Source organism: Amaranthus tricolor, chromosome 4, assembly GCF_026212465.1.
Source record: "Amaranthus tricolor cultivar Red isolate AtriRed21 chromosome 4, ASM2621246v1, whole genome shotgun sequence".
Lineage (NCBI taxonomy): Eukaryota > Viridiplantae > Streptophyta > Magnoliopsida > Caryophyllales > Amaranthaceae > Amaranthus > Amaranthus tricolor.
The window spans coordinates 24,184,671-24,211,147 of record NC_080050.1 but is presented as its reverse complement, the minus strand read 5'-3'; the positions used below and the strand labels follow the sequence as shown (position 1 = coordinate 24,211,147).

Here is a 26,477-nt window from a genome sequence, read left to right as displayed (position 1 = left end):
GATTTATCGAGTTATCGTATGACTTTATGTGCTAAAGTAGTGTTTACCTTACTTTTATGTTATTATACTATGAATTTCATGTTGTTTTAATTTTTAACTATTAAATATGTTTTAAAATTGATTTTGGAGCTTTTTAGCGAAATTGTGCGCCTTGCATACAAAAAGCCAGCGCCTTCGCTTTGCACCTTACGCTATAGAAAAAGGACCTTTAGTGCCTCTATGCGCTTTGCGCCTCTTAAAACTAAGAAAGGGCACCAAGGTGCACCTAAAGCGAGGTGTTAACCCTTAAGCCTTAGTGTGCCTCATGCTTTATAAAACTAAGATCAAATTCATGAGATTCTTTTATAAAATAGCCCAACATTTGGACACACACATAGTTCAGGCTTAACTTCTCAATCCTTAGTAGCATAGCCTAATTATCCACTGTCTTTATCTTACTAACCACATTATTTACCAACCACCCTTTATGTTACAATATGACAATTCATGTACTTTATAAAGTTGATTATTGGATATGAAAGTCATCTCTGCGTGATAATGATTTTGGTGATGAATGTATTTGATTTGAAAGGAAATTTTGTAACCAAAATGTTCTTTGTTGGAGGGGCCAAGCATAAAAGGTTGAAAGTTGGAATATATGTCTTAAATCGAAGGAACAATACACCAACATAGACATATACCTTTGATGCTTTTCACATTATTACCCTCTAGTTATTTATGATATATTATTAAATAATTTTCCTATTTGTGTCTCTATGATGGGGATGCTTGACATCTTAACTTTCTTCCGCTACACGAATTTTCCATACTATGAATATTGTGGGGCTTGTCTAATATTGGCTCACCTCTTGAATGATTCATCTTTTTTTAAACTAACTTTATCCTTAACCATAATTTTGTTGGCGATGAATGTATGAAAAAAACATCGGAATAGATGTATTATTTCTTGTTTAATCATTGTTTTATTCAGTTGAAGCTCTATCTTTAACAAAAAAGCTAATATTAATTTATTGCTTATACTAGGTGGAAAAGAGAAAGTTATTTTATGTATTCCTCAAGCAGTTTCTTGATGTGCACAACAAGTGGGAGCCTATAATCACTGGAGAATGTACTGAGGAGACCTTGTCTACCGTCTCAAATGTTGAGCATTTCTTTCAATCTGGTGACACAGTTGTTGGCTGTTTTGTTGGACATCCAACCGAGTTTATAGTAGCTCTTATTAATGAAATAGCACAAATGATTTCCATTGTCACCGAGTGTAAGTTATATCTTTCATTGTCTTCATAATAAAATGATTCTATCTCCAATTTTGGAAAGAGGATTTTGAAATTTTTGTATGCTGCTTTTTTGAAATATTATCGTACTTACCCTCAGTCTGTGAATGCAGTAGACACTGGATCTTTGAAGTCTACTTCTGATCCTTTAATTGTCGCGACAAGTTTGAAGATTACTTCAGAAGGGATACCTGTTCTTGAAGCTTTGATGATTGTTGTCCGTTCTGTGCATAACTGCAGAGTTTTAGGCTACCATGGTGGGATACAAAAGCTTATTGGGTTAATTAAAGGTATTTTGAATTGTAACAATGAACTTTTTATGCGTTCTACTATGTCACTCTTGTAATTTTGCCATCACCCATTGTGCTTTCTTGCTGGAGATACGGAATGGCTTCTGTAGTTCTATTATATTATGATTTTATACATAATGTAAATTTGCGTTTAGGTGATGTGAAAGATATTTACATATCTGGTCATATGCTTCATCCCTTAGGATATTACAAAATACAAGTTATTATCTTTTTATAAGAGTTTTGAAGTGGCTCCATCCTAGGTGCGGTAAGCGGGATAAGACATATACAACCTTTCTCTTGAAGTTATATTAGTTTTAATACTTAGTTTCTTACTTGCTTTGTATATGGTGTTCAATATGTGTCTAGCTTTTTAAATTTTCAAGTTTTAAGGTTTTGTATTGTATATATAAAAAGTTTCATGGTAGCTCAATGGAAAAAGCCTACTTTTTTGTCTATTGTTTTGGCTTTTATAAATTTTATTTAATTAGAAATAGGGTTAAGAGGTGCTCCTTTGTAGTTGGGAATTAGGATCACTAACTTTCCACCTCCCGCATGTCATTAATTTTCTCTATTAATTGTACATTATTTTTGTTATACGATACTCCCTCTGGAGGGATTTAGTGGAAAGGGTGTTTGGAAAGGGTTTTGCCTTTTATGATTAATTTAAATAGAGAAAGAAATAAATTTAAATGACATAAAGTATACATAAAACTTCTAAACTTTAATAGGCAAAAATGAAACTAATCTAAAACACTAATGAAGAACTAATCTCAAAAAAAATTAAGATCTCATCTCAAGAACAAATCTCATGTACAAATCTAAAAAACAGATAAGATATTTAACCAACATACAAAATCAGAACCTCAAGTACAACATCTTAAGAACATAATAGATCTCTAAACAAAATGAAGAACTAATTGCAAAAAGATGAAGAACAAAAATGAAGAACTTTTCCTAGAATCAGAAAATGAAGAACGAAAATGAAGAATTAAACTCAAAAAATTGAAGAACAATAAAAATAACAAACCTAAACCAAAAGATCTCTAGAACAGTTCAAATCTCATAACCAAGATGAAGAACTGATATAAGAAAAAGATTAAGGATCCGATCTCAAGAACAAATCTCAGGAACATAAATATAACCCAAATCAAACTTGATGTTGATGAAAAGGAACAAATAAAACTCAAAAACAGAACATATCTCAAGAATACAGAACAAATCTTCATGAAAGGGAAGAACAAATAACAAAAACCAAAAGAAACCCGAATTCAAAAAAATCTTAAAAGGACCCATAAGATTATAAATAATGTAAAAGAGAAAGAATTAGGGTTCTTAAAGAACCCAAAATCTTAAAGAACCAAAAAAACCAGAAGAAAATGAGGGTTCTTAAAAATGAATTTTTGAAGAACACTAAGTAATTTTGCAGTAACAAAAGTAAAGGAAGGGAGAGAGACAAATAGAAATGCGGAAATGTACGAATAAATGGGGAGGGAGAGATTAAGTTATAATGGGGTTATTAAAAAGAGTTAATGTATGAAAGAGTAAGATTATAGGTGGGATTATGTGGTGGGACATATGCTAAAAAATGAAAGAGTGTAAATTCAGTGGGACGGACTAAAATAGAAATAGGTGCAAAATGTGAGGGACAGAGGGAGTAATAATCAATTTAGCATTGATAACTCAAGACCAGACACGTTATGTTGTAAGCAACGATGAGTGTGTGAGGGAGTTGAGTGCGTTGAGTGTGTTGAACGTAGAGCGAATGGGGTGCGTTAGGGAAAGCAAAGAGGCTTCAACTAAGGCAACAAGAGGCTCTACAAAGGGTGTGGAATCATGCCTTGAACGAGGCAAAAGGCATGGGAAGTGGGTTGCTCAAACAAAGAAACAAGAGAAGAGCAACACAGTGGCTGCTCGACCAGCTGCTCATTCGAGCAAGAGGAGTGCTCGAAGAAGGAAATACAATTTTCTTTCCCTTTCTCGGGATTGGGGGGGTTATTGTTTTTAGTTTCACAATGAAGCATATCGGGTGTGAAGGGTGATTGGTTCATTATGCAGAGTTGATCTTGTTGGTGTGAATGGTTTTACAACTTGGTACTTTGGAAATTTAGAGTTTGTGGCAGTAGATTTTGCTGAAGAGGCCATGGTTTCATGTTTATGAAGGCTGAAATTGTGGGATTGACACACTTCTCAAAGTACTAAACTTGGTGAAAAGGGATATTTGTGTTTTTTATCCATCATATGGATTTCATCTCCTCAATTCTTAAGTAAAGGCCTTATGTGTGTTTTTTCTTAGTGCAACTTTATATTTTTGATAATGATATTCTTGTGCATCTAATAGAAGTTTCAAGATGCCAACCTTGAGCAATCACTTGAAATGAAATCACATCTCGCCTTCACATTGGGGATAAGACTGTTATTCTAATCACCCCATTGTTAATTTTACAAATAACGGATGCTCATCTCGTCCCCTTTATCTGAACATTTTGTTTTTTCGATTGTCTTCACTATAGAATATGTAATAAGTCTGTTACATAATATTTTCATTTATTTTTGAGTGGTGTTTTTGTTTGATCCATTTATTATTGACATGATGTGTACTGTTGGTGGTTCAAATTGTTGGTGTCAGAAATAGAATTCAATTTGCCAAGGTTTAGTGAGCAATGAGGCATAGTTATGATCACATCTTTTAGCAACTGACTTCTCCACTTGTAAATGTTTAATCCCTTGGTCTGAACATTCAGTTTAATAGAACTCCTAATTTTGTGGTCAGCTACAGAAATGAGAAATGCTATGACCTCTTGTTTTAGAATACCGTTGTATTTGTTCTTTAAAAATTTTCTGGTTATTCTTTTGACCTGTATTTTGTTAGTAATTGTGGTATTTAGCTCTGTTTCATTTAGTAGAGTTCTCTGATTGTATTCTCTCTGTTTTGTTATCAAGGTTGTATGCTGACATATTTAATTGTACTCTTTCAGCAACTGTTGTCCAATTGAAGGCAATTGCTGGAACTCTTTCTGGAGATGACACTTTGCCTGATGTTGTTCTGGATACATTTGAGCTGTTGCAGAAGCTACTTATACATGTGGTGTCAATACTTTGCAGCTTCATGGACTTGAATTCAGATGCTTATGAGATGGCAAATCTTTACCGCAAAATTATACTATCATTACCAAGTGGTAGTGCGTCAATGATAGATCCATCCAGCACTTTTAAAGTTCATCGTGGAAAAATGCACTTATGGAAGCAGACAGCCATTGTGTCAGTTATGGAAGCTGGTGGTCTCAATTGGTTAGTAGGTAGGGTAGGCATATTCTTCCTTTTTTTGTTAAAGGATTTTTATGTTCATACATAATGGACAAGTATACACACCTTATGTTGTTCCACATCACAGTATAATTCCCATGGTGGCTCTTGTGCGAGCCTGCTATTTGTGCTTAAACTTGTGGAAATGGATGTAGATTGTAGATATATATAGAAGACATTAAGAGATTGATAACCAGCAGATGGTCTCCATTCTTTGAACATTGTACTTTGATATTTTACGTCTTATTTCTTGTCAATACCAAATAGATATTTATGTACTCTCTTATTTCCCTAATGATCTTAAGAGTTGCTCTAGCAGGACTGTGGGGACAAGGAGAGAGGGGAAGAAACAAGTAATAGGTACAGCACAAGGGTGTAAACAACATAATGGAACTCATAAAAAGGAAAAGTGTAATGGAGGGTGTATGCTATAGTTTTAAAGTAGATTCCTAATTATTCCCTCAAAAAATAGATTCCAATCTAACATCACGAGTTCACCACCTAACTAGATCAAAAGTGATCAAAAAATAAGTAAGAATTCGGTTTTTTGTGAATAGTTCATGCTGAACTGTACAACTAATGTCATGAAAATTTAAATATACCATTCGATTCAATGTGAATTTAGAAAACACTGTAAAAGTTTTCTTGTGAGTTATGAATATATTGTTTAATGATTTAATTTTATTATATTTAAATTTTTTCGTGCATTGTATTGGTCAAAAATCTTTTAAATTTATAAAATAGTTATAAAAGTCAACCACTCATTCTGGCTTTGCTTGGTCATGAACCTTGTATGACGAATCTATGATTTTTGGGCATCCTTTGCTCTTCTGTACCTGTGTTAACTTACTATGACCTGTATTTGGTCAGATCTTGCAAGGTGAAAATGGACAAGAGTGTTTTTTGTTAGGTTCTAACACGAACTTGATTAGAATATTCTCTAATATAGGGATTAAACCTGGATCCACACAAGTACTGCGGGTGCGATTTTTGGGCGGTGATGGTTAGCTGTCTGTTGTTTATTAAAGCCTTGTCATTTCTCATTCTTTTACTGCCTTTTTGCCTGTATCTCTCCTCAAAAACAATCAATTACTGGTGGGTTAGAATCTTGTGAACAACACTCCTTGGATTATAAACTTTTGTGCCTTCTGTTTGCAATTTCCTGTGTAAACGTTTCTTTTCTTTATGATCATTTACACGTGCTATTCCCCACAGTGCTCATTTTTGGTTTCTTTTTGATATTTTCTAAGCTAATTGTTTTGAAACAGTCCATACACAAAATTTACACTTCCATGTTTTTTGATTTTAAAATTTCCTGTGCAACACTCCATTCCAGTTTCCACACTCAAGTCCCAAGTCCCAAGTCCCAAGTCCCAAGTCAATTTTGAGCAACATAGTAATATTTATTGTAGCTGGCAATGACTACCGTAAAAATAAAACTAGCGTGGTGTTAGTATGCCATGTGTCATTTTGGTTATTCTATCCTTTTATAAAAGAACACTTCATTCTGTATTTTAGAAGAGTTACGCAGGGAGAGGATTTTTTTTTTGAAAGAACAGGGAGAGGAATTTAAGTCCTCTGAAAAATGAGGGAAATAAAGATATAAAACTTCAATAGTAGTTACATGATACATCTGAGAAGGACGTGCAAAGAAAGAGTTACTTCTGCTAAGCCCTTGCCTGTAATCCAAAGATTATTTTTTGGCTTAATAGTTATGGATGAAGAAGTGGGAGTAAATAATGAAGGAAATAATAGTTGGAGGAAAACTTGATATTGTGTGGTGTTTTTTACCCTGGAAAACATTAATAGTAGAAGGGGGAATAAGAGTAAAAAAAAATCTGAATTTCTTTTGCAATATCTGAAGATAAACAATATCACTACACAAAAAAATCAGTCAAAATCTAAAATTTCGAAATTTATAACAACAAACCAAATAAAACTTCTATTTCTTTTTATTTACAATGTTTATGATCTAATTTTCCATAATCACTTTCCACTCAAGTCCGCAACTCATGGAACAAATAGAAGAGGTAGAGGGAAGACTAGCAACAAATTGAATATTGAACCAGAAGAAATTGAGGAAAAGGAGGGAGGAATGGATTGATGTTTGATGAAGAAAATTAAAGAATGGAGAGGCAAGCAATTGGTAAATAATCAACACTATTGTTTTAGAAAATGGTGGAGAGAAAAAGATGGAGGATGAGAGGAACATGAAAAATCAAAGGATAGAGAAAGATGAAGAATGGGAAGAAGAGGAGGAGGCTTATGAAAGAAGACAATAATACAAGATAAGGATGAAGATGGAGAAATATATACCCTAGTGGAGGCTAGGGGAAATATTTACTCTATAAATGGGGGTTATTACATTACTTTAGTAAATTTTCCTTTGAATCCAGACATTTTAATAAAATATTTTTATTCACTCCTCTACTATTTCCCCCTAGTTCTCCCAATCCAGGCAGCCCTTAACTGTATTTGAAGTGTTAAACACCTTTGCTTCCTCAAAGAAACATGTCTTTCTAGAAGATGTACATTCTATAATTCCGTGCAATCAAATCATGCACAAAATACTGAATAAAGCTTAGCACCACAAGATTTTATGCCTCTTGTATCTTCCAAAACTCAAATGTTGAATTTGCCTAGGTCTAAACTTCTAGCTGGATTTTCCACTTAAAGCAACAATAACTAATGGCTATAAAATTATGCGCCCTTGTTCCTTTTGAATGCATATGTCAGTCTTGCAAATGTTCTAATTAGTAGATGCTTTAGTCCACATTCTACAAGTTATAATAAGTAGCTTCTTGTCCTATTGTTTACTATTGGCTGTATCATTAAAGCATGTGTCTCTTGCTTTCAAGTTCAAATTGTATAACATTCAGTTATGCTATTTCAGAGTTGCTTCGTGTCATGAGAAGGTTTAGCATAAAAGAACAGTGGACGAATCTGTCACTTCGTTATTTAACCTTAAGAGCTCTTCATTCAGCCTTATCTGAAAATTCTCGTGCCCAGAATCATTTTAGAAGCATTGGAGGACTTGAAGTTTTATTAGATGGGCTTGGTCTTCCATCGCCCAATGCATTGGCATCACAAACAACCAATGTTTTGATGAAACAAAGGTAGACTGAAAAAATTCATCTGTTTCCTCTTTCTTTGATTTTTACTGTTTTTTGCCATCGATTTTTGGAAGAACTATTATGAGTTTCTGTGAATGGAGTTGGTGGTCATTAATCCCTCTGCTTATTTGTCTTAATAAACTTGACTGTTTCCATTTTAATCTCATACTCCCTCCATTCTCTAATGTTCTTCCCGTTTGGAATATTCCACCTTAAGGAGAGAGAAATTTGATTAATGTTTTTGAGACATATTTAGAAGATAAAATATATCCATGTGTGATCTCGTTAGATTCGTTTTAATGTATATCTTTTTATTATGTGTTTTTTATAATTTTTTACTATGCGTATTAAGAGATATTAAGACCCAAAATTTACTTTGAAAACTGTGCAAAATGTTAATGAGAAGAACAAAAAAGAACGGAGGGAGAGCAATTTATTTACGTTAGGGGAAGGATTCATGAAAACAATGTGGTCTTTACTTTGTGTTGTGTATATTATTAGGATACTTATTGGGCACACTCATGATATTTGGGTAAAAGGGTTTAGATGAAGGGTAATGGGAGGATTAGAAGGGGAAAGCTAGCTGGACAAGCAAAGGCTATGAATGATTTTCTAAGTAATGATAGCTATTAGGGATGTAGAGATGGCAAAGAGAATGCTTCACTTAAATGTTATGTAGCATACTAGCATAAAATAACATTTCGTTTCCCCTATGCCATTAGTTGGTTCTCACCTAGGGTGAATTTTTTTGGGAGGAGGCTGGATGTAGGCAACATTACCCTTGTTATACTCTTGTTAGTGATACAAAGAGGTGGTTTCTGATTGATTCTTGATAGCAAACATCATTTGCAACTTCACATCAGATAAATAAGAATCGCACATGATTTAATGAGTTTACCTTAGTTCATTATAATCCGAAACAAAAACTTTAAATCTTTGGCACCGTTGAAACTAAGGGACAATGTAACTGAATAGTTTAATTGCAATAAATTATGGGTTACTTGTTGAATAAATGTTCAGTAAATGGAGGAGTGCAATTAGTAGAGATGATCCATGATATTACACCACTTTTGTTTTCGTATTGGCTTCGAGATTTTTGGTATTCAGTTGATTAATTCAAATCTATAATCAACTGAACTTTCTTGTATCTGGAAAAACAGGAAAAGCTAAAGGGAATATAGGAATATACTTATACAAAAATCTTTGCTTACTTGATTTACTTAGACGTTCTCCCTGCCTGACATTATATGTTTGAGGAAGAGTGTAAATATCCTTGAAATTTATTAATTTGGACTCATGAACTCATGCTTTACAACCTGGCTTGTCTAAACAGGACATCCATTGTGTTGGTGTTGTTTTTTAGTTCCCATTGCTTTTATGTTTTTGATTGTAGTTTTCCCTCACCCTGTTTTATCACCCGGTTTAATCTGTAATTTTTTTTTTCTGATTGACATTAACTTCCGAGTTTAATTTATTTAATATTGTTAGCTGTATCTGATTGATCTATATGTCTGTTGATTCTATTTCAATTTTCATGCAAAGAATAAGGAAAGTTCATCAGGAGTGTTTGGTTCTTTCCGCAAAGTTTAGAGGCACTATCAGGCCTTGAGTCTGCTGTAGCACCCTTTTGTCTGAACTTATGCACATCATAACATACATGCAAATGTTTGATTGAAGGTTATCAATTAAGGGAATGTTAAATTTTTTGCATCCGCAATGTACATGAGATCTCTATACTTGCATTATGCACATGATATAAAACATAGAGACCTTGATTCGTCAGGCTCTTTCTACTGAAAAATGTAAAAATATTGTCAACTTTTATCAACATTTTCTCTTAAATCCCATCTGTTTCTTCATGCTTCTCTCCATTGCACTCCCATACTCTAACTTTTTCTAGGTTATAGTATCAGCCGTGTGAAAACATAATCTTCCTTTATACAGGTGTGTGACTCTGAATTAAGTTTCCCCCCAAATAAATGATTACAATAATATATTTAACGTGAAAAAACTTTCTTAAACAATCACTACTAGTGGATCGAGGTTGTGTTCTATTTAGCATATCTCAATTTATATGAAATTATTGAAACTTATTTTAGCAGTGAATTGAACTTGAATTACTGCTAATTAGCCCTTTTTGAAAACATTTTTCCTGAAATAAGTTTCACTAAGCCATTTAGAAGTAAGAATATAGACATACTAAACTGCAATCTATTTGTCTTTAAAGTCATAACTCGCTCTTCAGATGTAAAGCTATTAGATTAAAGAATAAAAAGAAGATGCTTATTTTATTTCACATAGTTGAAGGTTTTCATTACATTACTAACAAATAGTTGTGTTGAGTAAAGTTGAACAGAGTGGGCCTAGTTCTAGCACAATGTTGAAGAAACTAAAATAAAGAGCTTTAGCTTTGCTTGCAAGGAAGAGTTTTTGTATGAGAGTTATTATTTAAACACAGATGGTTTGTTGTTAAAAGAACTTAGTAGAGATGCTCTCATGTTTCTGACATCACTTGAGTTTCTTATGTGTTGAATGTATATTGAGTATTAGCCAATGACTCAATTAGGTGTAAAATGGATTCCAAACTCCAAAGGTCTGGTTGTGCTCCTGAGATTGTACAAAATGTTCTTACTGCCAGCTCCAGTTCCTCACGACAAGTTGATACTTTGGGCTTGTTTTCTCGTCCCGAAAATTGTTGAATTTATAATAAACATTACATAAAAACATTTAAGTTCAGTAAAATCAGGAAAGGAGAATGGTTTCATAATTTTTGTATGGTGTCATTGATTTCTTATATGTAGAACAGATGTATGTGTAGAAGAAAAAATAAAATACTTAAATCAAATTTGAAAACAACTAGTGAGTTGAAGAAAGAAAGAAAATCAATCATCTTATGTTATATGATATGAATTGAATGCCAATGAGAATAGAACTTCCTCTTGTCCACTATGGATAGCTTCTAACCTGTGGCTTGATGGTCATGCGGACATGTAAAAGAATCCCTTGTCATAAGGGAGTTGGAGCAGCTGCACCTTGCTTTTGACTTCACAAACAGGTTTGTGATCAGGAAGATAGTAATCTTAATCATATCGGACAAGCAGGGTTGTACGAGTTTTCTTACTAAATCCGACGGGATTCATTCCGATTAGTTTATTGGATGAAAGATTGTTTATGCATGGTTGATGAACGTTCCTAGGAAGATAAACAGAAATAGAAAGATAGAAAATGCCAGGTGATGCATCAACAGCGATGACTATTGAAAGAACAAATTTGAAAACTAGTTTGCTGTTTTCTTAATCTATTTCTTTTCTGAGATCAGCTTGTATTTTCTGATTTTTTGCACCATATCTGATGAGACTCTTTTTTCTTATTTGATTTTCCTCCCTTTTCCCAGTGATAATAGTACTTACTAACTTGTTGCACACTCTTCTGTATCACTTAACTCTCGCAGTCCATCATATATTATTCTTACTTTTACAATCCACCATATTGTCTGCACTCCCATATCGTGAAATTTTTAGAATTTATCAGGCGGTGTATTTTATTAAAATATTATAAAATGAGTAACAGTAAACGTGGCCAATATAATATAGCATAGTGCAACAATGCAGTCTCAGTCGTAATTGCGTTGTGGCTGTGTGGTAATGTAAATGTTGTGGTGTTTGATTGAGGGACCTGTGGAATTTATTTTGTTATGTCATCAGCGTGGCAGTCTCTAATTAATGTGATTTAATTTGCAGGTATGAAAATATTCTACTGACCTTATTTCAGCTTCATGTTCTTTCTTTGGAGGTTCTTAGAGAAGCAGTGTATCCTTCATACTTTTCAAAATCTCTTATTACATTAATGCAAAGCAATGTGTTATGGCTGTACTTGTTGAATTTGAAAAGTATACCAATTGAATTTTGTGGATTTTTCTCTACGCATTTAAATAGTGTATCCATTGATCACAGTTGTGCTTACGTAGTAAGATGTGTTTCTGTATGCTAAGAAATGTGAGGTTTGTTGTTTGCTGCCTTGAGCTGTATATTTATCCAGGTTTTAGTTATATTAGTCATCTCGTATTACTCCAGTCACCTCTCTTGTAGTCTTGACTCTTGTGTGACTAGCTATTGTTTCCTTAACGAGTACCCAGTTTTGGAAATGTGAACAACTTGCAATTCTTGTGTGAGGATGGAAGAGTGCATAAATTTGCAAACAGCTTCTGCACTCCTGCTTTTGCACTATATGATTTTGAGCAACGGAAGGAGGAACTTTGTGTTGAAGATGATTTGGGAAATTTAGCTTCCACTTCAAAGCATAAAATTGATGAGAAAGTATGGAGAAAAGAGTCTTCAATAGCATTGTCTGCAGGAGAATTTATCAAATATTGGCATCATTATGCATTGACATTGAGTCAGAGTTTATGTTCGTTCATTGTTGCTTTAGAAGACACTAAATGTGACAGTGTTGAAAGATTGCCAGTTTCTTCATTGTTTTCCGAAATTTCAGTTAGATGGATCCTAAGGGTTTTTCTGATTGTCTTTCCTTGCATCAAGGCTTACTCAAATCAAGATGACCTACCTACTTATTTAAGGTTACTACTGATCCAATTATGTTTTCTTTTGTTTTTGGAATGGAGGTGCTGTCAATAATGTCAACCATAATTTACTGTTTTGATTCCTGGTATTCTCTATTTTTTGTTTTTAGTAATTTATTTATGACTATCCTTTGCCTGTAGAACGTTTGTATGGATCTTACAGCATCAAGTTCTGCGAGCATTAAGGCAGGCTTTGATTTCCTTACCAATGTTGCTTGAAGTGTTACGAACAGAACGAATTTGGGAACTTGTCTTCTCAGAGAACTTCTTTTTTGGAGCAGCTTCACAAGACTTTTTTGTTGATTGCTCTGCAACGAACCTTTCTTACTTATCATCTATCTCCAGTGGAAATAATAATCAATTACAAGTTCCCGTAGCAGTAAATCTCCAATTGGAAATTATCTCATTTGTTGAGTTATCTGCAACTCTTTCGGAGAATGCACATAATTTGGTGAGTTCGTTCTTAGCCTTTTTATATTTTTTTGTTAACTTGGGCCTTTTGTAACCATGGAAAAAAAATGCGGTTGCTGATTCATTTGCAAAAATGGTCACGGTGTAGCGGAAAATGACTATAACGAAGTAATAACGCTAATTGCAGCTTATGCAGTGTGAATTTTTGAAAAAAAATCATACAAGGAGTTTCTTGAACTTAAAATTGCTTTCTTTCGTTGAATACTTGAACTACTATTATTATGCAATATTATGCCAGTAGACTATAGTTACACATAATTTTAGCCATTAAACAAAAATTAACTAATAAGTTAATTAACTTAAAAAAAATAATAAGTTGATTAATTATCCACCAAAAGTACTTCATATAGTGCAACTATATAGTTTCACCATATGAGGTACTTTTGGTGGATAATTAATCAACTTATTATTTTTTTTGAAGTTCAACTAACTTATTAATTAATTTAGTTTAACGACTAAAATTATGTGTAACTATAATTTAATTGATCAGTAATAGTTAAAGTTAATGGGTACCCTTGGAATTTTAATGGGGAGACAAATAACGTTGTAACGGTGAATTATCAATGTAACGGTAAAATAACGGGTGTTACACGTAACATAAAGGTCAACGCGGAGTTTTTGCCATGCAAAGTCATGCACCGTTATATAACGGGATTTGACGTTGCGACAACTCTCAAACAGGTTACATAATATCGGGTGTTATGTAACATAACGGGGAAGTTTTATTTTATACTAGTAACTATTGAGTATTGAAATTAGTTTTCGGCGTGCCCATTATAGTTGTAGATTTGCATTATTTGAAGTGCGTTTAGTCTTGATTGAGATGCTCTTTTGTTATCTCTGATTGTATGAGATGATTCTGTTAGATTGAATGTGCTGTTCTTAGCTTCATATTTTATATCATGTTACTTACTTTTTAAATTCCTAATTCTGGGAAAAGTATTGAATTCGTAAAATTTTGTTCAGTTAATGTCTTTATATTCTAATTTTCTCTTTTTCCTTAATTTGAGGATAGTCCCTCTTGAAGTTGGAAAACAAATGAATGGAAATATATTGCACTATACTTCTGAATGATTTGTCTTACTCTGTTCCCTTAGTCCGGTAGTGTGGTCTTTGTGGACCCGAGTACTTGTTCCTGGAATTTCAGTATGTCTATCATGTGGAAGGCTAATGCCAGAGAGGGTTTAGAAATTGATGAGCTTCATAAAAAAAATTATTAAGGACTTGGTGCTTTACCCCTTTATATGCATATTTTAAATTATAATTTATAAGATCTTTTGTGCATATGTTACTGCTTTTTTTTATATATCTATACTCTGCTTTTAGTACTTTTAAGTGGTAAACTTTGGATTTGACAAAAATTTACTCAAAAGCTGTCCACCAATGCATGCTAATATTTCTTTTCTCCTGAATGACAGCCAGAGTGCTCAGCTTTGTTAGATGCGCTTGAGCATTCTGCTAGCAATTGGGAGATTGCGACTTTGCTTTCAAACAGTCTGCTTCAAATATTGCAACGTGCACCAGAAAAAACACTTGTATCTTTCAAGGAGCTTAATGCAATGACCCGATTGCTCAAAGTTGCTTGCATTCAAGCTCAAGACACAACCTCTACTGAAAAAGAGATAATTATGGAGGATACCCCATCTGAAGGTGGTAACACTTCATCATTACACAAATTGAATCGGCGAATGGGAGCATCTGTGGAGCTCTTGAAGGCATACTTTTGTACTGCAGATGATGCAAAATTTTTGTTGTTACATAATGTAGAGTGCATCAATTGTTTGTTTGATTTATTCTGGTATAAGGATTTAAGAAGTCTTATGCTTGGATATATTCTCAATCTGATGAAGGTGATTTTCTAACTTTGTTTTTCTGATTTTTTTTGCTATGAGTAATGTTTCCCTGATAATTTATTTATCACAATGCCCGGGTCTGCTTTTCTAAGAGCAGGTGGCTTCTATATCTCAGGATGATCAAACAGCAAAGTTGCAGCTGTGTTCTCGGTACTTGCAAACTTTTACTCAGGTGAAAGAGATGGAAAATGATTTTACTGAAGTGTCAATTGAGCTTTTGACCGGCATGAGAGAGATGTTGCGGATGGATCAAGTGGTATTCTTCTATATTCCTCAGTTCGTTTTGTTTGCTGTTTTTAAAATCACTCTATAACAGTGTTTTTTTTGTTTTGTGCAACACTGATTTGTTCTATCACTATCACGCTTGTCTCTCTTTTCTTTTACCTTAGATGTCTTATACCGTTCTGATCCTTTAATCCCATATTGGCCTGATGTCTCTATCTTGCCAAATTTTGTGTTCAGCACTATCAGGAACTGTTTCGCGATGCAGAATGTTTTGTTCATGTTGTTTCCTTACTCAATGGAGTTGTGGATACCGTGAATGCGGAGAGATTGATCCTTGATGTGCTCCAAACGCTGACGAGTCTGCTTTCCAATAATGATGTTTCAAAGGTATGAACCTCACTTAGCTTGTTGAGGCGTTAAGTTGGTCATAAGAAAGTGCATGATTTATAATTTTCATGTTTGCAAATTGTTATTGATTTGTTAAATTTTCCCTTATGTTCCTTGATTATTCTTGTCATTTGTTTTATCTTTTATTTTTTTTTTTCTGTTTCAAACCTTGTTTGAATGTTAGAGGTTTTAAGGTTTGAAAAACTCTAGTCTTTGGCTTGGAAGAATTGAACTGTGTTAAAACTATAAAGGGGGTATTTGGTTGTTGGCTGTTGGCCAAGCTGGTTTGACCAACTGGAAATTTTGGGCTGTTTTTGTTGGCTTTGTGGAGATGTTTGATAAATTTGAGTATTGGCTGTTGGTTGTTTATTAGAGAAAAAAATTGGGCCAACAAGCTAAAAGTCAACCAAAAAAGCTAGCTTTAGCAGCTTTTTCATTTTGGCTTAAAAGCCACAGCTTCTTTAAAAGCCATTTACCAAATTTTTTTTTGGCTGTTTAATCAACCAACAAGCCAAAAGCCAAACACCAACCAAAAAAGCTAAGCAAAAAGCTAAGAACCAAACATCCCTTAAACCTTTGGCTTTGTTTAGTTTTGTCCTTGGATGGAAATGGCCTTATTTGTTTTTGATTTCTTGGTTAAGGAAATAGCTCTTCTTTTGAGGTGGTATTGATAATATTTTCTATTATTCTAGAAACATTCCAATAGAATTTGAGTAGATATATGCTTTTACTATCCTGTTTTATTTTGATGGATTTATTCCAAAACTAAAAAGGAAATTAATTTTCTTTTGGTGCTTTTGCTTGTCATTTAACTTCTTCTACATGTTTGTTCCCTTTAGGCCTTGTTCAGAGATCTTGTGGGGAAGGGTTATCAGACTTTGCAAAGTTTGTTGCTGGATTACTTTCATGGACATGCTAGTGAGTACCTTTTAAATTCAATACTTGACATGGTTGTGGATGGCAAGTTTGATGTAAAAGGAAACCCTTCGATAAAAGTATGCAATCTTTTCCTTTTTAGTCTTTTGCTGCTGTATGATGATGTGGGTTTATTGACAATTTATATGGAAGTAGGGACATATGGCTCTAATATCTTTACTTCTTTATAAGTTACCATTACCAGACTTTTTTGTTTGTATTTTTCATTCCTTGAGCTTTTCCTTTTTATGCTTTCCGTATGATCAGTTTTTCTTCTACTTTTTGCAGAATGAAGATGCAATAATTCTCTATTTGAGTCTCCTACAAGAGGTTTGCATTCTAGCTTGGCTGGAATAATTTTTTGATCTTAGAATTCTTATTTATATTTGGCTGTTCATATTGAAGAGAAAAGAAAGTTTATGAACTAAGTTTTCAAACGAGGCACTTATTCTGCTTATTTCCTTAATGTGAATTAATGCCTTTTAAACCCCATAGATATACACTCCATCTGTCCCTGTCCTCTCATTTTGCACCTTTGTAAAATGGGTAATTTAGTGGAAAGGGAAATTGGGTAGGAGAATGAAACAAAAACAAGCGGAGAATAAAAATGAGTGGTCAAGATGGAGGGAGAACAGTTTGTGGATGAGATTAAAAGAATGAGTGGGATCTTTGCCAAAATAGGAAAGGGTACTAAATCAATGAGACAAAGTAAAATGGAAAGTGGTATAAAATGAGAGGGACAGAGGGAGTATATATTACTACCTCCATTAGCTTTTCTATTGGTTTTCTTTGATTACAAAATTTCTATTCTTGAGATTTGGGCATATTATGGTATATATTTGACGCTAGTGAATTAGATTGCGTATTCAACTTTCGGAATTTAATCAAAGGTTTAAAGTCATAATATGAGTGTACAATTTTTCAATTGGAAGTAATTAACCCTGAAAAAACAAAAATTAAAACAAGGCTGTAGGTGACTAAACATCCTATGTTAAGGGTCTAAATTTTTAAATTATCCTTAGGAGAAGGGGAATCTTATATTTACAGTTTGAAGTTGCAAAGTGTTCTTCCCTACGAATAGGTTTATTTGAATATGTTGATATCAATTTTGATTCAGTGTTTACCTCTTCGCTCTATCCTTCGTACTCTAATGCCTATCATCAGTTGGAGGACTTTTTGTGGAGTGTTACTATGGTCTTGTTTTCCTGATAATGTTAACTTGTGACTGGCAGAGCAGTGATTCCATGCAGCTAGAGGGGCTTAATATTTTTCTTCAGCTACTGAGGGATTCCATATCCAATCGAGCATCCTGTGTGAGTGCTGGAATGCTCAATTTTCTGCTTGATTGGTTCTCACAAGAAGACAACAATAATGTCATCTTGAGAATTGCCCAGCTTATTCAAGTGATTGGTTGCCATAGTATATCAGGGAAGGATATCCGCAAAATATTTATGCTTCTTAGAAGTGAAAAAGTTGGGAAGCATCAGCAGTATTGTTCTTTATTAATGACTTGCATTTTGGCAATGCTGAATGAAAAAGGACCAACTTCATTTTTCGACCTCGTTGGCAGTGACTCGGTCAGTTTTCTATGTCCTCACATTTTTATTATTTTTGGTGCATGCTTACTGGTCACTAACTCACTATATGCTATGTGCTGTAGTCTAGTCCTGAAAGAGGGTAATCAAAGGGAGAAGAGAGATGAAGTGCTTAAACCGTTTAACTTATTTTTCTCTGAATGATGGCTAAATTTCATATATGACAAGATGATTATTCGCAATTCTTCTCATTAAAAATATACAAATTCTTTATAGTGGTATCTTCGGACAAGCTAATTCTGTAATTAGATAACCTGATTTAGCATTTTACAAGTTTTAGTCTGTAAATGTCTCTTGTTAATGTTTTAGCATTGATGATACATTCTGTAATTAAAAATACATTTTACAAACCTAAAACAATGTATTTATACTAATCAACTTTAACATAGATTTACATCCCCATAATCATTTAATACTATTGATATGATAGGTAATAAACACTAATGGTCCAAGCTAACATGTGCAAGTACATAATTCGCTGTTTTGTTCAAACAAAACTAGTGTAGTGCTTGTTTTGACCAGTCTTCATATGGCTTTGACGAGTCATCTGCCCGCCAATGGATTTACATGCGTACATGACTGCGTCTCACAAATTAGGTGACGTGTTGTTAGCCTAGGTGCTTGGACAACAAGCTGTCACTGATGCTGCCTATTTTATGGGCAACGTGCGGTGGTTCACTTGTACTTGGACCCTATAGTGTACTTGAAGAGTTTTCAGGTCATGGTTGATGAGTTGTCGGTTGCACACGCTACTAGCTCCTCTTCATCAACCAGCTCTACATGTTCATTAGATTATCCATCTTGACTTCTTTGCTATGCACCCATGTGAATCGGTGCATACTCCCCCCTAGAAAAAAAATCAAATATTGTAGAGGTATACATGAATAGCTTAGAAAATGGAATTGAATCTCTCCTACATGGCTCCATCAATATCATATCTTAAAACATGTATAATTGCGAACATGTATAATTCTCTTTTTGATCTCTTCTTTTGTAGTCTCTTTAGGATTTTCTTCTCTTATGTTGTCAACCATCATGAAACTAGGAAGGAATTTCGATGAGTAAGTGTATCAAAGTATTGCTCCAATGTTCAACATGTGCAACAACAAGAATGTTATAAACTACTTTCATAAATGCATCATGATTAAATACACTTTCTTCTTGGACATCTTCAATGAAACGTCCAATCGGAGTCACCTCTTTGACAACTTCCGCTTAAACTTCCACATTTACATCTTGAACTTTCCGAAAAAAAGAAAATATGGGAGTTAATTTAACAATTCAACATGTTTATCCTTAATGTGCTTATTAACATCTTCTATCTGTGATTTAGTTAACGTGAGAATTAATCAAGTGTCTTGTTTGAAGAACTTCTTTCTCTACTAGACACTTGGATTTGGTCTCAATCCATCAAAAATTTTTTCCTATGCCTCATTTTATTCCTGCCTTGTTTCCCCTTCTCCAACATCTTCTTTCTTTTTGACAGCCAAATTGATTTGGAAAACAAAATTCCTTGTTAAGTTAGAGCCTTTGTTTGGTTGGTTGTTTTGGCGAATCATAATATGATGGAGAATTTACAGACTAGGAGATCTAATTAGTCGTTAAATCCACATAGATGCATTATGTGTTTGATGGATGGAGAAAATAATGATCATCATATTATGCACTGTAGTTCTGCGAAGGGTCTTTGGACTTGGCTTTTTATGATTGGCGGGGAAGAGTGGTTTGCTCCGAGATGAATTAGGGATTTCTTACTTACTAATTTTTGTTGTTTATAGAGGCCTCAATGAATTATGGATGTGGTATGCAATTCTATGGTTTATCTGGTTGGAAAGAAATATGTGGATTTTTAACAATTGATTCTTGTCCTTAAATTAATTTGGGATAAGGAGAAATTTTTAGCTTTGTTATGGGCTAAGGCTAATGGCCTTTTTCAACATTGGTCTTTAAACAAGTTATGTGGAGGAGATTGGAACATGCTAATGTAGTTAGATAACCGCCCTTCAAAGGATCTCTATCCTATAATGTACTATCGAAGTTTCTTCATTAATAAAATTTTTCTCTATCAAAAGAAAAAATGACTTTTGAAGTCGATCTAACAACTGCATGGACCACTTTTTTTAAATTGGCTTAGTTGCTACGAAAAAGTCACATTCAAAATTCAAAGTACTTGACACTTTCAAATGTAGATTAGACCAGATCTTCCTAGATTGACTTTTAACCAAGTAAAAATTATGCGTTGCTATACCTTAACCTCGGATACCTACCTCACTTTGATGCAGCTATGTCCTACTATATATCTCTGAGTGTCATCTCGACTTTGGTTCCACTTAACTTAAGATCATCAGGCCTTCTGTGATACATCCCGACCATAAACTCTGAAGCATGTAATTGCCTGCCTTCATATCAGCGCTAATAAGTGCTACCAACTTCCTTTAGAAAGCTCGATTTTTGGCTTTTTATATGTTTCATAGTGAACTTACCCAAACTATCACATCTACTAATTCAACATGTAACTTCTATTGTCTTCAACAACAAAGTAAACAACGAGTAGTCGTAGTTACTCATTGGTATCGAACCTAGAGAAATACGGCTTCTTTAAAACAAACTTGCACCTCTACTCATAGTGTAAAAACAAGGTCGCACGCTTCGCAGTGGCCGCCTTGTAAAGGTTTTCAATATAAACAAACTGATATCCCCGCATTGTAAAGGTGTAAAAAACCCGCATTTTAGGCCGTATCACTCCCGTTACTGCATCACCGTTCTATTACCGCGATCGCGTCCATTACCACATTTTTACACTATGTCACTACTAGACTTTGCTCGTCAAATTCATCATCATCTTCATACTCGGTAAATCCTGTCATAAAAGCTATGATCAGATTTTGGGGAGGGATGGAAAACAATAGACCATACCCTTATCGAAGAAGATAAGGATCTTGTGGCGACTGAGGCCCTTGGATCGAGACATAAAGTCAAAAGGCTATTTTTATCTTCTTTGAAACTCCAACAAAGAAAAAATTCAACAACTAATATGAATCTTGTATCAATTCACTACTATTTATGCTAAAAGAATATTTTAAGGAATAACGAGAACCAAAAGAAAAAGATTGCATCTACCTACACCAATCATCCCAAACTAGTGAAAAACAAATGAGTTAAAATAAATTTCATTCAATCAAACTTAACCTACCAAAATTAAATAAGGTAAGCATAACACAATTCACAGCTTGCCTTATCTTGTAAACTGTAATGGAGTGTAAAGAGGGGTTTCTTCAATGTAGCCCATTAGAAAAGTACATGAAGGCTTGAATCTTACGTAAAGATATATTTACTATTTTCTTCATGTCCCTATTATAGGGTGCGTTGCTGCTTTTGCCTTTATTTTTGTTAATGTGAATCTGACTGAATTATGAAACTATAAATTATGAAACTTAGCTATACGAAGGTCTAAAGACTTTGATTGAAGGTCTGTCTTCTGTCAATTTACTGCAGTCTACTCTATTTCGTTCAGGCTGTTTTGTAGGGGACTTTCATTTGGCTTGTTCTCCACATTCCTATCAGGTGGTTGTGTTGCTAAATTAACTATTTGATCATGTTATCAAGATATGTAAAAGTTGGTGGAAACATGTAGAGAAACTTGGCTTGCGTATTTTAGGTGTTAAATGAATTCTTTGACCTATCACTTCTTCGTAAACTAACTGGGCAATGTGTTGGAAGTAATTTCTTGTATACTTTTCATGGTAGAATTTATGTTTTGGTGTCCTGTATCCTATTTACCTGAAAATAAAACTGTCATATGTTTTTGTTTCAACTTTCAAGTTAATTGGTTTCTTTGTGACCAAAAGAAGTTTGCATTCTTTCTCTATTGTTGAAAAAGGGCAATTGGCATATTTGGATATACTTATTTTTACTGTAATTTTTTAACGTGTATTTATCTGAACCTTGTACTTTTTATTTAATTTTATGGGTAGGGTATGTAGTTCTTTATATTATTTTATGGGACGATGGCCTTGATGTTTTAGCCTGACATTTTTACATTTTATTAATGGGCAGGGAATCATACTCAGAACGCCTTTGCAGTGGCCTCTTAACAGGGGCTTTACTTTCTCTTGTTGGCTTAGGGTAGAGAACTTTCCCAGAAGTGGAACTATGGGAATCTTTTCCTTCCTTACTGAAAATGGGAGAGGTTGCTTTTCTGTACTTTCCAAGGACAAGCTCATTTATGAGGTAATTTTTTGATTGAACTGTTACCATGTCTTTCTGATTTTTGCTTTTTAAATTTTTGGTTTAGTTCTTATTGCATGCATTATTGAGTGTTTTGGCTGTCTGGATTGCACTATTAATTAATTTTCTTTTCCCGATATCCACTTCAGACTGTTAACCAGAAGAGACATGGCGTATCACTTAATGTCAGTCTCAATAAGAAGAAATGGCATTATCTTTGCATAACTCATAGTATTGGCAGAGCATTCTCCGGGGGAAGCCAGTTAAGATGTTATCTGGATGGCAATATTGTATCTTCTGAAAGATGCAGGTGATTCTTTAAATTTGTTTCATATCTATGTGGGTTTCTGTCAAAGAAGGAATATTATTCTTTTCTCTCACTCATGGTATCTTCTCGTTCTTATGTTACTCTCCAGATATCCAAAAGTTCATGATCCCTTGACAAAATGTGCAATTGGTGCTAAGATTCTTCTTCCTTTCAACGATGAAGAAAATGCTTCTGTGTCCACGAAAGATATCTCACCATTTCTTGGTCAGGTGGGCCCAATCTATCTATTTAATGACGCCATCACTCTGGAGCAAGTAGTGGGTATCTATTCCTTGGGTCCAAGTTACATGTACTCATTTCTTGATAATGATTATGCACTGTCATCTGATAATCCCTTGCCTGGTGGAATTTTTGATGCAAAAGATGGTCTTGCACCCAAAATAGTTTTTGGACTCAATGCACAGGTTTTTTTCTATCTGTATTTTGTTCCAAAGGACAAAAGTTGCCAGTGTTCGCTACAAACTTCACCTGTGTTTTATTTGACAGGCAAGTAACAAAAGATTGTTGTACAATGTTGCACCCCAAATGGAGCATGTTGTTGAAAGGAACCAGTTTGAAGCTACCGTTTTGGCAGGCACGCAACTTTGTTCTCGGCGTTTGCTACAACAGATCATTTACTGTGTCGGAGGCATATCTGTATTTTTTCCTCTGTTTACTCAATCTCACTGGTATAAAAATGAAGAACAAGTTGATGACAGAAGTCCATTGCTTATATCTATCAAAAAAGAGCGTCTCACAGCAGAAGTTATTGAACTTATAGCCTCTGTTCTAGATGAAAATGTCGCAAATCAACAACAAATGAATCTTGTTTCTGGATTTCCGATTTTGGGGTTCCTGTTGCAATCAGTTCCATCTGAGCAATTGAATTTGGAAACTCTTTCAGCTTTGAAACATTTGTTCAATGTTATTTCAAATTGTGGTAATTACACCATTCCCTTTCTTCCATGAATTTTGAGCTGCCTTTTACTCGACTAGTTTATATTTTTGAACAAGTATTTTTGGATCCAGGCTTGTCGGACTTTCTCATAAAAGATGCTATAGCAGCCATATTTCTTAATCCTCGTGTATGGGTGTTCACCGATTACAAAGTTCAGCGAGAACTATATATGTTTTTAATCCAGCAGTTCGATAATGATCCAAGGCTGCTGAAGAGCCTGTGCAGGCTACCACGTGTCCTGGATATTATACGCCTGTTTTATTGGGATAATGCAAAATGCCGTTCATCTGGTGGAGGGAGGCCTCCCTTGCACCCTCTAACAATAAAAGCTGTTGGACGGAGACCTAGTAAGGAAGAAATACATAAGATTCGTCTTCTTTTGCTAAGCCTTGGTGAAATGAGTCTTAGGTAGGAGGATTTTCTTTTGCAGTATGACTAAGTTGGTTAGATATATCCGGCCAATTCATTTGAAGAACAACCTTTTCTCTGGCAACCCATGCTTTTATTGTGTAGTCTAGTTTATTCTTTTTGTTGGAGCGAGGTTCAGGAAGGGGTTGGTTTATTCATGTGCCTGGTTCTATTATATATAGTATTGCTGCTTTTTTACTCCCACTCTTCAAATTAATTATCTTGAAATGCCTAAATTATTCTCACAATTCGCAGGCAAAGTATCGATGAACCAGATGTTAAAGCACTTATTGCCTTTTTTGAGACAAGCCAGGATATGGCATGTGTTGAGGATGTTCTCCATATGGTTATACGTGCTATCTCTCAGAAATCACTTATGGCATCATTTGTTGAACAGGTGAACTCCATTGGTGGGTGTCATGTATTCATAAATCTTTTGCAGAGGTATGATATATTTACCAAATCTTCTGAGATGTCATTTGTGAGGTAATACTTCAGTTTCATGAATGTTCTTTCCCTTGTATCAGAGGACGCGAGCCAATAAGACTACTTAGCTTGCAATTCATTGGTAGGCTTTTAGTTGGCATTCCAGCTGAAAGGAAAGGACTGAAGATTTTTAATCTCACTGTTGGAAGATCTAAATCTCTGTCTGAAATCAATAGGAGGACCCATTCAAGAATACAGCCAATTTCTTTTGCCATTTCTGATAGACTGTTTAGTTTTCCTCTAACAGAACATTTATGTGCCACTCTGTTTGATGTTCTCCTTGGTGGTGCCAGCCCAAAGCAGGTTACTGTTTGTTGATACTTTTTTGTTTAATTTTCTTGCTTCTTTTTGACTGATCTATGGCATGTATTTGTACTTTATAGGTATTGCAGAAACAGATTCAACCCGAACGACAAAAAAACAAGGGAAATAGTTGTCAGTTCTTTGTTCCTCAGATTTTGGTTCTGATTTTCAAATTTATGTCCGGTTGCAAAGATGTATCTGCCCGTGTCAAAATAATTACAGATCTCCTTGATCTTCTTGACTCAAGTCTGTCTAATATTGAATCATTGATGGTACTTTTCTTTCGCTTTTCTTTTTTTATCCAGGCATTTATTTATAGGCTTACACATTCACTAATAATATAATTTCTGCCTATGTAGGAGTATGGATGGACTGCTTGGTTGGCAGCTTCAATGGAGCTTGAAGTGGTGAAGCAATATAAACTTGATACAGTTGATCAAAGTGAAAGCAAAATTATCGAACAAAATTCTGTGAGAGCATTATTCTGTGTTGTTCTTTGCTATTGTTTAACTTCTATCAAAGGTGGTTGGCAGCATTTGGAGGAAACAGTTAATTTCATACTCATGCATTTTGACAAGGTGGTCCTGCATTCTTTGTCCTTTGTTTTATATTTCAATGTTTATTTCTTTCTTTCTTCAAATATGATTGTAATAACAGTCAGGTCTGTTCTTTAACTTTCTCAATGCGTTAGTTTTACATTAAATGGTGTTTATAATTTTTTCTACCAGAGTTACCAGTTACTAATTGCAAAACATATAGTTCGTTGAATTGAACAACATTGTTTTCACCCCTCTCTGCTGCTCATTCAATCCATGATGAAGTTTACACAAATGGAAAATAAATTCATTTCTGCATTTATACAATAGAAGGGTGACCGTCTTCCTAAAAATATTTTTGGTCTATGTTTTGATATTTTTAGAGGGTTTGAAATAGTACAAGCTCATCCTCTCCTTCCATTCATTCCATGATTCATTTTTCAAGGGCAATATTTAGCTTTATCCTTCAGGATATATTGAAGCTCTCTAAGCTACATTTAATGTGAAATGTTGGCTTGGATGTTTTCATTCCTTACCTTCCTATTTTTCCCTGCTAATAAACATCTCACGTGCTTCTTGAATGTCTTTTCTTTCTTTTCAATACTTATCTCCCATTTGGATAAGAAATTGATGATATTCTATTAGTATTTTTTTAAGTTAGATCAATTTTGAGCGCCTGCAGGCATTTCAGGTGCAAGAAGTGCTTCTATCTTAAGTTCGTATTTAAAAATTTTAATGGGAGTAATAAAAAATCAATTGCTCTGTTTTTTTTCCTGGTGTATTATTAGGGTTCATCAAGTGATTTTGAGAGCTTTCTTGATGATATGAGATTTATTCAATAATTGTCTATTTGTTTCAAAGGGGTTTTCCTCATTTCTGTCCTGAATTCTATCCAATTGATGGCCTTCGTTATTTATTTTGTCTTGTCTGTTCAATCCTCTACCCCACCAAAAACCTATTTCGTAAGGGTCATCTACGTTTCTTAATCTTTGTGAAACCGTACTAAACATTCTGAAATGTAACTAGTGTATTTTTTGTACATCTTTACTGTGGACTCTGTTCTCTGGCTCCCTAAACTAATAGACTCCAGTCACGATTGTGGTAATGGTCATAGTGTTGCACAAGCTAAATCCTGCCTTTACAACATCCTAAACTGTGGCAATTATTGTGTGAATTGACAAACCGAAAACCTTGTCCACTTCATCATTCTTCTTAAAGGGGTTTTAAATATATTTTTAGTTATA

General features: G+C 34.3%; 1 protein-coding gene across 6 annotated transcripts in view; it reads left to right on the top strand.

The window, feature by feature from the left end:
• LOC130810489 (BEACH domain-containing protein B) overlaps window positions 1-26,477 on the top strand; it is a 41,326-nt gene that overhangs the window by 3,871 nt on the left and 10,978 nt on the right. For 3 of the 6 annotated variants that reach the window (XM_057676572.1, XM_057676568.1, XM_057676569.1), the window contains 22 exons: window positions 1,024-1,258; window positions 1,388-1,564; window positions 4,543-4,863; window positions 7,764-7,986; window positions 11,724-11,792; window positions 12,119-12,559; window positions 12,704-13,013; window positions 14,452-14,883; window positions 14,984-15,142; window positions 15,349-15,498; window positions 16,338-16,493; window positions 16,702-16,743; window positions 17,646-17,990; window positions 22,065-22,238; window positions 22,385-22,545; window positions 22,652-22,967; window positions 23,050-23,482; window positions 23,572-23,908; window positions 24,164-24,352; window positions 24,436-24,697; window positions 24,778-24,969; window positions 25,057-25,275. In XM_057676572.1, coding sequence (XP_057532555.1) covers window positions 1,237-1,258; window positions 1,388-1,564; window positions 4,543-4,863; window positions 7,764-7,986; window positions 11,724-11,792; window positions 12,119-12,559; window positions 12,704-13,013; window positions 14,452-14,883; window positions 14,984-15,142; window positions 15,349-15,498; window positions 16,338-16,493; window positions 16,702-16,743; window positions 17,646-17,990; window positions 22,065-22,238; window positions 22,385-22,545; window positions 22,652-22,967; window positions 23,050-23,482; window positions 23,572-23,908; window positions 24,164-24,352; window positions 24,436-24,697; window positions 24,778-24,969; window positions 25,057-25,275 — 5,130 coding nt within the window. In that variant the 5' untranslated portion in view covers window positions 1,024-1,236. Of the gene's footprint in view, window positions 1-1,023; window positions 1,259-1,387; window positions 1,565-4,542; window positions 4,869-7,763; window positions 7,987-11,723; window positions 11,793-12,118; window positions 12,560-12,703; window positions 13,014-14,451; window positions 14,884-14,983; window positions 15,143-15,348; window positions 15,499-16,337; window positions 16,494-16,701; window positions 16,744-17,645; window positions 17,991-22,064; window positions 22,239-22,384; window positions 22,546-22,651; window positions 22,968-23,049; window positions 23,483-23,571; window positions 23,909-24,163; window positions 24,353-24,435; window positions 24,698-24,777; window positions 24,970-25,056; window positions 25,276-26,477 lie in introns of those variants that run through there. The other 3 variants (XM_057676571.1, XM_057676570.1, XM_057676573.1) reach the window with 2 other exon arrangements.